This window comes from Mya arenaria, chromosome 8 (genome assembly GCF_026914265.1).
Source record: "Mya arenaria isolate MELC-2E11 chromosome 8, ASM2691426v1".
NCBI classification, from domain to species: domain Eukaryota; kingdom Metazoa; phylum Mollusca; class Bivalvia; order Myida; family Myidae; genus Mya; species Mya arenaria.
This window is the reverse complement of record NC_069129.1, coordinates 43,094,218-43,105,727: the sequence shown is the minus strand read 5'-3', so window position 1 is coordinate 43,105,727 and position 11,510 is coordinate 43,094,218. Positions and strand designations below refer to the sequence as shown.

Below are 11,510 nucleotides of genomic sequence, written 5' to 3'. Positions count from 1 at the left end.
CAATGATTGTTTTTGATTAAGTGAAATGTTTTGAAATTTAGTGACGTAAGCGGTCAAAATGGCTGACGCTGATGATGAAAAATGTGATGCTGAAACTTTGTTGATTCGTCGACAGAGAAAGGAAAAGAAAGATCTCCAAGGTACTCATTTAACTGAAATATTGTTATTTATTTCAGTGCATGTGCAGAATCGAATAAACTAATGCCATTTTTTAAAATTATTTTATGAATTGTAGCTAACCCAATACAAATTTAGTGGGTGGGGCAATGTTTTCTAAGACCAGAATTATTAAAAAGTCATCAGGTCATTGTCAAGCGCAGGAATTCAATAAGATTTTATTCTACATGATCAGTTATGATCAGTTTCTTTTTAGTTTTCAGTAGTTTAACTTCATTGTTAACAGGGATGATAAAATTCCGGATTAATCCGGAATTCCGGATTTAAGGCCTCACGGATCGATTTTGAGATTAATGTAAATCCGTTGAGTTTTTTTTATAGGGGGGAGGGCTAAAGGGAGCGATTCGAGCTCAGTTCGAACAATATGGGTACGAAAGGTAAGTTTTCCGGAAGTGTAAAGCCGGAAATTAACGAACCTAATTACGCCTTGGCAATCGAGCTATATGATTGGTTAAGATAGCATCCGGTGATTACGGAAATTACCGATGGGACTAGAAGACAGTATCCGGATGGTCGTATCCGGATATGACAGACGACGAAGACGAATAAATGGGTATTGGAAAATTGGAAAAAAAACAACGACCACCACCAACTTCTAAAAACATCGATTCGTCGATTTTAAGGGTATATTTGCTATTTATTTTTAAGAGAAATTCCCGAAACGTTTCTTTTTAATTTAATAGAAATTGATCAAACTGAGAATGAATTTTGCGCATGTAGCATTATATCGGACATCCTGATTCGGATTGTGTCATAATAATCGGTTTTTATTTTACAAATTTTATTTGGCCGATTGAAGTTTACGCTGTAAACCGTTTCTTTATTATTCTCATAATGTTTGAAGCATTGTTGACCGTAATGGGAGGTTCAAATGAAAATTGGTTTGGTTCAAATTTAAAAAAAATGAATAAATATTTTGTAGTAGTAATATATATTACGCAGAGGCAGTCATTTTATTTTCTATTTGAGACAGTTCAACAAAACTTCTTGAGGACCCAGTTTGAGTGAGATTTAAATTCTATTGTTGTAATTTGTATTTCCAGGTATGTTTACCTGTATGGTTACAAAAGTCAGGGATGAACAGACACCTCAGCCAGTGCATCCAGTTGTTCCTGTCAATGACTGACAATTCAATCGAGAGGTCATGATACTTGGATTTATGGCTGAACATGCTCCCTGGCACCACAGTAGTGTGTCTTACTTAAGACACTTGCCAAAGATACAAAAGCTCTCAGCGAATTAAAATTCAAAGGTGTACAGCATCATACAAGATGACTTACGGAGTGGCTAGCCATTTCAATGATGAACATGTGGAGGAGTTAATGGATCTCGGTTTTGTTTCAACTAAGACAAGTCAACAAACACAAACAATGAGAAAACTGTTGCAGCAATTTTTCTGGCATAGAGAAAGAAATAGTGTTGAGACATTTGGCCTCCTTAAAAATCATAAGGGCTGATTCTGAATCAATTTTCATAGAATTTGAAAGGCTGTTTGAGAGACTTGAACTGCTGTGGGACAATCTAGTTTGTGTGCTACTGGACTCATGTAACACCATGAGGGGAAAAAAACTGGCTTGGGGACCAGAATACGTCAAAGTCCACCATGTCCACAACGGCTACGCTGCCAAAGCATTTAAGTCCCGTTTGGATATTACTTGTAATAATATATATCATAATTAATAACATTAAATTCTCATCAAATGTGCAGAAAATGGAATAAATACACTTATGATACATAAAAATTGAATAAATAACACTTTTACAATAAACATTTGCAAGCATGATAATTGATATGTTGTTCATTATTATAAATCAAACATCCCACAGTGTAGACTGTTCATACACAGGCATTTGATAATAGCCAGTTGAGTTTTATGGGAAGTGGACAACTGAACCAAAATGTCAGGTACATGTCTAATGCCTGTGACTTCAGGTTAAAAAAGAGTAAATTTAACTTTGTTTAAAGACAACTGTGTTAAACTTCACTGCTAAGATTCCTGATAATTGTTCTGATTGTGGATTTCTCGTGTTGAACATAATTTTATCTACCAAACCGAAAGATGTACTCCTTGAACACTATTCTAAGGCAAAAAAGGGTATTAGAATCCCTGAAATACGGAAAGCTTCGGGGGGCTTCGCCCCCCCTTGTCCCCCCACCAGGGCTTTGGCCTGGACCCATCGGGGCCTTGAGCGGCCCCCTGAACCCCACGCAGACATTTTCAGGATTGGCAACTTGGCTCTGTTATCATCCCTGTTGTTAATGTTAACTATTATTTATGAAATTGTTTCTCGCATTCAGTGAAATTGTTTCTCGCATTCAGTTTTATGCTTTTATTTCTGAAAAATAGCTCATTGAGCTAATGTTTCTTGATAACACATACCCGATTTTATATAAAGATTCTTGTATTTTGTATCTTGTTTTACACTTTTTGTCAAACAAGCCTAATTTATTAAATTCTGGAAATGAAATACTTTGCTAACATGCTACATACAGTCCAGAAGTGCAGAAGGCATTTTAGCAAGGCAGGACTAGGAAAACTGTGTGATTATAGATTTGTGATTCATGAAATAAATCAATGAACTGATCTTTCCAGGTGATATTCAGAAACTGAAATCAGGCATATCAAAAGGTGACAAGAAGAAAAAGAAGGAAGTGTCAGAGAAAATTGCTTTGCTCGAGGCTGAGCTTAGTGAGAGACATGATAAAGAACTGAAGGAATTGCAGGAACAGGTATATAAATGATGGGATAGTATTTAGTGAGGCTAAAAACTGGTTATGGCGTATCTGACAAAGGGAGATAACATTATTCATTTCTTAAAGGTTGCATGTGTTTTTTATGTTATTTAGGGGATACCATCATGTGACCAAGAGATTGTGAAAGCAGAGTGAGGTACATGGCTTGCTGTCTACATCTGAAAAAGGGAGTTATGCATTTATTTAAGGTCACATTCTGTGTGAAAGTTTTTAAGGCAGAAAAAAAAGCGTATGGCTTTCTTGTCCACATTTGACCAGGGGAGATAATAATATACAATTTTATGGCTTAATTGTGTATTCAGGTTGATCAGATGGTGCCACAATCTGACCAAGAGATGTTGAGGCAGAGCAGAGCATATGACTTGCTTGTCCACATCTGAGCAGGGGGAGATGACAGTATGCAATTCTATGGCTTTATTTGCTGGTATGTTTTCCAGGTCAATCAGGGGGTGTCACCATGTGACCCAGATGTTGTGGAGGCACAGCAGGGTGTGGCTGGTCTGGCCATGTCTGAACATGGGGGAAAAAGCAGTGTTATTGAGGATATGCAGACATCCAAGAAACCAAGCAAGGCACAAAAAAGAAGGGTACTGTGACAGTAGGTTATCCCAGTATAGAAGATTTTAAAGTTGGTTTTAGTGTTACTGATGCTTCTGTTTTTTATTAAAAAAATTCTACTGCAACTTCTTTCAATCTAAATATGTTTCTTAGAGAGTCCATATTTTACATTTTCATTGTTCAGGTGTAAGATATCAGAAGAAAAGGTAACACTTTTATAAACTTAAGGTGTTCCAGTTTTAACAATATGTTGGGAAGTATTATAATGAGGTACTTCTTGTGGAAAAAACAACAACAATTGTTTGTCTAGATAACTATTGATAAATAATGGTAAAAAATATTTAATAAAATTTTGCAAAAATGTTGTGGAATACATTTGATTTTTTTTTGTCTATTTTAGAAACTGTTAGATAACGGTTAAAAAAAATTACCGGTAATACATAATTTTGTCAAAATGTTGTCTATTTTAGAAATTGATTGAATATTTTCTTCTTTTATTATTTATTATACTTTTGCCAAACTGCTGTGGAATACAACTGAAATAAAAAAGTTTATGCCATTAATTGAACACCAATACTGCAGGCCAAAAAGGCTGCCGCCGACCAGGAACGTGAAGATAGAATACATGAGCAGGAAATAGAAAACCTGACCTCCTCCAGAAACATGGAGGCTGTACGGATCACTGGACTGCTCTCCACAAGGGGACTCCAGATACATGAGGTTTGTGGGATGTAATGAGAAATCATTGGTTTGTGCAGGTTTGATCACTGTCAAATTAGCCATTACTGATCCATTTTGTTATAAAGGGAGGGTAGGATCTATTTAGTGCTGAAGGGAGGGTAAGATCCATTCATTTGTGAAGGGGGGGGGGGGGGGTAAAGGAATGAGTCAATCATGGGTATATGCTGATGAGGTTGGATATGACATGGGTATTATAGTTCATTTTGAAATGTGCAGTTTTTGGCATCATTTCAAATGTGTTTTAGAGAAACGAAAGGTCAATATCATCTAAGAAGCATCAAAAGTCATACAAAACATACCACAATCACATAAGGGTTTTAGCTTAGGAATTATGGACGGGTGCTTCGCCCTGTCAGTTTTTGGTAGCACATCATGGCCTAATAGAGACCAGCATGAGCACTCTTCTGCCTGCATAGAATTGAATGCTTAGATTATTCAATATTTCTTTTGTTTATATTTAAATTTATGATATTAATCATATCATAAATACGTAATAACTTTACATATATGACAGTTGAAACCTTATATTTATTCTTCAATTAAACACACTTCCTAACATTTTCTCTCATGTTCATAATGTTCAAAATTATATTCATACCGATTCAGTGCACCCTTTTCCCCTAGCACCCTGTCCCTTTTCTGCAGCACCCTGTCCTTTTTTAAAACCTGGCTAAAACCCTTCCACACCATGCAAAACAATGGAATAGGAATAATGCTGTTTGTCATGTTTCATTTTCAAAATAAAAAACAAAAGGATGCTTCAACTTCTTACACTGGCACTAATTCAGTCAATGGTTAATTTAATCTGTAGTAACCATTCACGTCCTTCTCCAGTACTTTATTTCTTCAAATTTTGTTGATCAGATAAGACATCAATCTTGAAACCAATGTTTTATAGAGTATTGTTTACCATTTAGCACCCAAAGGTTTCATAACTTGTTAAAGGATTTAAAACTGTATTGAATATTGTCTGTTTCAGATTCCTTCTGATGGTAATTGGTAAGTAATTAATGTTTTTCAACACTGAACTATCTGTTAGTAATAATTAAATAAATTAGCTGTAGGTTTTAAACATATTACTAGTATGCATTTTTTAATATCTTCATATCATAAAGCATGGAGAATATATTACCTATCTGTGATTAGGCATAAAAAACAACTTTTGTTTTCAGTTACCTGATCCGAATTACGAAATAGGTGCTGACCCTATCAATTTGATAGTCAGTTGGTTAAAAAAAATGCTGAAATACTGAAAACTTTTTAATAACAGCATTTATAAATCAGGGGCCATATTCAATAAGCATCTTAGTGAATATTTTCAACTTAGTGAGAATTTTGTAATTTTTGACAACGATTATTTTTAGTACCCGCTACTTCTCATCAGATTTATTCATATGCATATATTGTTTAGACCATTTTCTTGCTTATTTTCATATTTTTGGTGTAACAAACATTGTTCATTTTCTAAAAATTCAAATTAGAAAAATGGCAATTTTTCACTTCGTTGAAAATTATTACTAAGATGCTTATTGAACAGGACATATTATAGTTATACCTGCAGCATACGGTTGGGCGAACTTCTGGCCGGCCACCAGCGTTCATTGTGTTGTCTGCTCAATAACTCTAAAAGCCTTTGTTCAATCATCAACAAATTGGGTCAGAATGTGTATGGGCATAATATCTTAGACAATTTTGATAACCAGCCCTATCGCTCTAGTCACTCAAGAGTTATTTCCCTTTTATTTAAGAAATTACCTAAAATTATTATTGTCCACTCAATAACTTTAGACGCCTTTGTCTAATCATCACCAAATTTGGTCAGAATTTGTTTTGGCATAATATACAAGATCCATAACCAACCATATTGCTTGGGTCACTTGACAGTTATCGCACTTTAATTATATAAATGACCTCAAATCGTACTTGTCTAATCATTACCAAATTTGGTCAGAATGTGAATGAACATTATATCTCGGACAAATTTGATAACAAGCCATATTGATTGAGTCATTCAAGAGAAATCACCCTTTAATTATAGAATTTACCTAAAGTTGGTCTCATCTCATCAATATTTTTGGAATCTATTTTTCCAATTAACAGCAAATTTGGTCAAAATTGCAATCTAAAACATGTACAAAAATTGCAATATTTTGAAAAAAGCTATCTTTGTGTAAACATCTTCAACGAGGAATGTATTCTTTTCAGTTTGTATGCAGCCATTTGCCATCAGATGAAATCAAGAAAGTTAACAGTAAGTATTTGTGTAAGAGGGTATTTATATATATTTTTTAAATCTTATTGTTGCATGTCTCTATGGATGGGAGTAGTGGAGTTGTTATGGTGTCTGCCTCGCAACCAAAAAGTTGTGGGTTGAAATCCCCACCAGGGATATCTTCTAATGGCCCCTGAAAAAGTGCAACAGTACTAGTTGCTACCCAGGAAACAGACTTTAGAGCGATTCAAATTTATAGCACACTATATTGCTGTCTCCACAGTTGAGCACAAATAAAAGGTCATGGTCATGGTATTGATAAGAACAGTTATGGGCGACACATCTGAAAGGCAGAAAAGTTGTTTCTGTTTTGTTGGAAAAGATGATATCCGTATTGTCAGAAAAGATGATATCTGTTTTGTTGGAAAAGATGATATCCTTATTGTCCGAAAAGATGATATCTGTATTATCAGAAAAGATGATATCTGTACCGTCCAAAAAGATGATACTGTATTGTCCGAAAAGATGATACCGTATTGTCAGAAAAGATGATATCTGTATTGTCCAAAAAGGTGATACCGTATTGCCTGTAAAGATGATATCTGCATTGTCCAAAAAGATGATATATGAATTGTCATGGTCATGGTATCATTGTGATTGGCTGATTTTAGGGTAACATGAAACTTGGTACAGATGTTCACTATGGCAATATGCACATATATGTACAAATTTATGTTGCAAGTCCTGCAATTCTAACTTAGGAGTAAAATTTGATTTAAGATGCCTGTTGGTCAACTAAAAAAACAAAACAACTATTAATACCAGTAATTGTTGGCATCCCTTGGTGTGCTTTTGTTTTTTTAAGGCGAAGTAAATGAGTCATATCTTTTTGATTTTGTCATGAATTAATACTTAATTGATTTATTTGTATTAACGCAATGATGTGTAATGCTATATTATACAGCATTCAGTGGACAGTCTCAGAAGCAAGGTAGCGGCGTACATGCGGGAACATGCGGCTGACTTCATGCCTTTCCTTACCACTGACAGTGGTGACTGCTTCACCGATGGTATAGTAGAATAAGTTTACAATTGCATCAAGGCCTGTTTTATCTTTAGATATCATTAAATATTGTTATATTCATAGTCAAGCACCTGACTATTTTGCTGAATTATGTTAAATGTGTGTTTTGTGTTAATTTTTCTTTCTTTAGTTAATTAAAGAGTTTATTTGCCTTTGATAAGTATAAGTTAGAGTGAATTTTATTTTAAAAAAAAATAAAATGAGATAAATAAAATGTATATACATGTCTAACAGGGTTCTCAATAAGAACAGATTGCCCTGAAACCTTTCTTGAACTCCTTGCCGGTCTATACTCTAATATGTATTTAGGACAGTCTGAGAACTCATTGAGAATCCAATGTCAATATATGTATATTTGTCAATATATATATAATATGTGTATGTTTCAATATATGTAATATATGTATATGTGTCAATATATGAGATATATGTTTATGTGTAGGTATATATAATATATGTATATGTGTCAATATATGTAATATATGTATATTTGTCAATATATTTAATATATGTGTCAATATATTTAATATATGTTATGTGTCAATATATTACATATATTTTTATGTGTCAATATATGTAATATATGTTTATGTGTCAATATATTTAATATATGTATATGTGTCAATATATGTAATATATGTGTCAGTATGTGTAATATTACTGCATATATAATTAAATAGAAATTGAAGCAGATATTGATTTTTTCCATTAAGATGACTTTAAATATATATTTTATTCAGATGACTTTGAGAAGTACTGTGTTGAGCTGGAGACTACACCAGCCTGGGGCGGTCAGCTGGAGGTGAGTGGTCTAAACAGTTTGGTTTTTTTCTCAAGACAATATTCACATGTATAGAAAGGCATCAAACTCTGGCTTGTATAATTGTCTTGTTATGTCCTTTGTTGGACTGAAAAAAACCTAGATGAATGTCGTCTTTCGCTCCATTTGTATTTTTGGAATAAGTATCCCAGTAACACTTGCTCTCTTGCAACTTATTTTTGATGAGCGCCTGTGTCAATTGGCCAAGACTTATTGCTCTTTTAGTTATAATGTGTAAAATATGTATATTATATTGACACCAGCCACCATGATTGGCCGGTTGAAGCTTTTATCAATGAATAGCACTGTACAGCTTTAATCTCTATATAACTGAATGTTTAATGTTCATTGTGTCTAATAAACATCTATTTAACTCTCTTATTCAATTATATCTGTTTATATATGTCAGATCCAGGCACTGTGTGAGGTGTTAAAGGTCCCTATAGAGGTTGTACAATCCGAGGGGCCGCCACTTGTCACCGGGGAACAGTTCCAGGACCCGCCTGTTATCTTGACGTAAGTAGTAATCAAGCGATTTTCATCAAGCAAATTGACAAATTTAGCTGCAGCCAACTGTATAAACGTGGATAACTTCTAACCAGCGGTTATCTTTTGGTTATCGCCCTGGTTGGGTCAAGTTGTCCGAAAACCGAGTGTATAAAAATTAAGTTATCCTAACCAGCGCGTGATTCGGCTAATTTGGACAAAATTTAACCGGACTCGAAGAGTTTGGTTAGCTGATTTAACACAAAAAAAGGTGGCCGACCTTGACATAGTGAACGCTAGGTGACCTCAACAATTTCGCAGGATAGGTAGACAAACAGACGAAGACAACGACGAGGAAGTACGTAAACGGTATAGATTCACTCCGCACAACATAGACAGATTGGAACGACTGATAGGCCACAGACTTGAGCGACCGACTTAGCCAAAACATTATCAAAGACTGTAAGAAATGCTGGATTCGCTTTGAGAATGGACCCTATCTTATAAAACACACAAGATTTTAGGCGCAATAAAAGGGGTCGTCTTTTAAGCAGATTGCCTTATAAGCAAAAAAATATGGTACTTAATTTACTCCAAAGAAACGTCTGGGTACTTCTAGTATTCTAAACGATGTTAGATCTGTATTTCTTAGAGGAAGCAATGCACACATGTGTAGCAAGGCTAATTACTCTGGGTTTAACACTTAAGTACCAGTAGTGTCCCTTGTTTGGCAAAAAAATAACAACAACAAATGAGGGTTTAATATAGCTGCATGGATCTTTCTTTGGTTTAATGCTGTTAAAATTTCATTACAGGTATCTCCGACATGCCTATGGGTTAGGAGAACATTACCATTCGGTGGAGGAGAAACAGGAAGATACCACTGATGATTTTACTTGATGTCAACCTCGCTAATTAGTTAATGCTTGTTTATCTAAGTGAACAATGAATCTACACTCTGTGGACTATTTTAGGGACATAATTGTCCGCAGATTTCCGCAGATCTAAAGGCTCTAAAGACAAGATTTTTTGTTCATTTTAACTAATTAAAAAATGTTAGTTGGATGCTTTGGGTTGTTGCTTCATTTGTTGTTTGTATTGAAACTCCAGTTTGCTTCAAAATTTGAAGTCAAGAGAGCCGTCACAAGGGCTTCTGATAAGCAAGTTTTGCTTCTGTGACAGGGTGGTTCATCCCCCTGTTCCCAAATTGGGGCCTTAAAACACCCCCCAAAACCTACTGCCAAAATGTATTCAGCCATTCAGCTGCCAGGTCAATCCCTGATTAGACCAATTAGTTATTGTTTGTTTATATCAATTAAAGCTGCAATCTTATTCAAAATCAATGCAAAAACATGTACATGTATAACAAAAATAAATTTTGACTGACAAACCTTTAACTACTTACAATTAAAATAATGCATTTGAGGAAAATATTAATTACTGATAACAAAATTGGAACCATGTATTTATCAGCAGAAAGGGCAAAAATATTAAATGATTGGTGAGTGCTAAAAGGTTTTAACCGTTTTCTGTGGTCTACTATAGTCTCATAAGGTCGAAATACCGTGTTTTATGCCCATTTCTTCCAAATTAAACTAGTATCCTTCATAAGAACCATTATTTTCGACATTTATTCATCCTTTTTGGAATATTATAACAATATTATTAATTGTGGTAAATCTTATCTGGGAATAAGAGTGCATCTTTAAAACTGCACTCCCACAGATTGACAGTTATGACATTTTTTTTAGTTTTTGTTTCAGAATCAGATTATTTGGCATCAATGCCTTCAATTTAGTCATACAAGATACCTCACAATAGAAACATACCTCATTTTGTTGGAAACCTGCGGAAAACTGCATTCTTGTTAAAGTATTAGTAACCTCAATTTTCGAATGTAAATATGAAAAACTGTGATCTGATCTTAAGTCAGCAGTCTTGTCTGGTTTCTGTTTTTATTGGTCTTGTATCACTGTTTTCCAGATGTTTACCCATGAATTAACTCATTCCAAGATAAACAAGTTGCTAAAATGGTCAATTTGTGAGATTGTAGCTTTTAGTACTGGTGGGGAAATAGGCTCAGTGTTTAAGCAGTAAGGTTAAGAATAATAAGTAGGCTGCATGTTGATTCTTTATTCACTGCATTTTATTTTTTTACAAATATATATGGGGTTTAAAAAGTATAATTGTATGCTTTAATTTAATAATTTATTGGAATATAATTAGTAATTTACATGCATATTTTAAGACTGCATTTAATAAGTGTATGTACATGAGATAATGTTATGTTTCTTTCTTAACTTGTTTTATTTACCATCAATTATTTTTAGAAATATTAACACTTTGTTGTATTTTGTATTGTATATGAACAGTACTGTTTTCAATTTGATTGTGAATATTACAATAAATCAGAACCCCGTTATTCGTCCTTTAGTTTCATTTAAATGCAACCAACACAATCTTAGTCCACACTTGTATAAAATACATTCAGTAATTTCCGAGACAAGGCTGGCAACCTTTGTGGTCCGGTGAAATTTCATTGAAATTGTGATAATGGCTAGGGAATTGAAGCCACGACAAGTGTTATAGCAAACACAGATACATATACATTCATTTTCAAACCCTGCCCGTTTGATACTGGTCCATTTTGGTGCCATATTTGATCAAAAATTGACCT

General features: G+C 34.3%; 1 protein-coding gene across 1 annotated transcript; it reads left to right on the top strand.

The window, feature by feature from the left end:
• LOC128243259 (deubiquitinase OTUD6B-like) lies at nucleotides 1–11,255 on the top strand. The gene is made up of 10 exons (XM_052960905.1): nucleotides 1–140; nucleotides 2,772–2,908; nucleotides 3,370–3,519; nucleotides 4,073–4,210; nucleotides 5,211–5,230; nucleotides 6,437–6,482; nucleotides 7,408–7,513; nucleotides 8,268–8,329; nucleotides 8,757–8,863; nucleotides 9,649–11,255. The coding sequence occupies exons 1-10, from the start codon at nucleotides 59–61 to the stop codon at nucleotides 9,731–9,733; spliced, it is 933 nt and encodes a 310-aa protein (XP_052816865.1). The 5' UTR covers nucleotides 1–58; the 3' UTR covers nucleotides 9,734–11,255.
• Nucleotides 11,256–11,510: the final 255 nt, after the last annotated feature.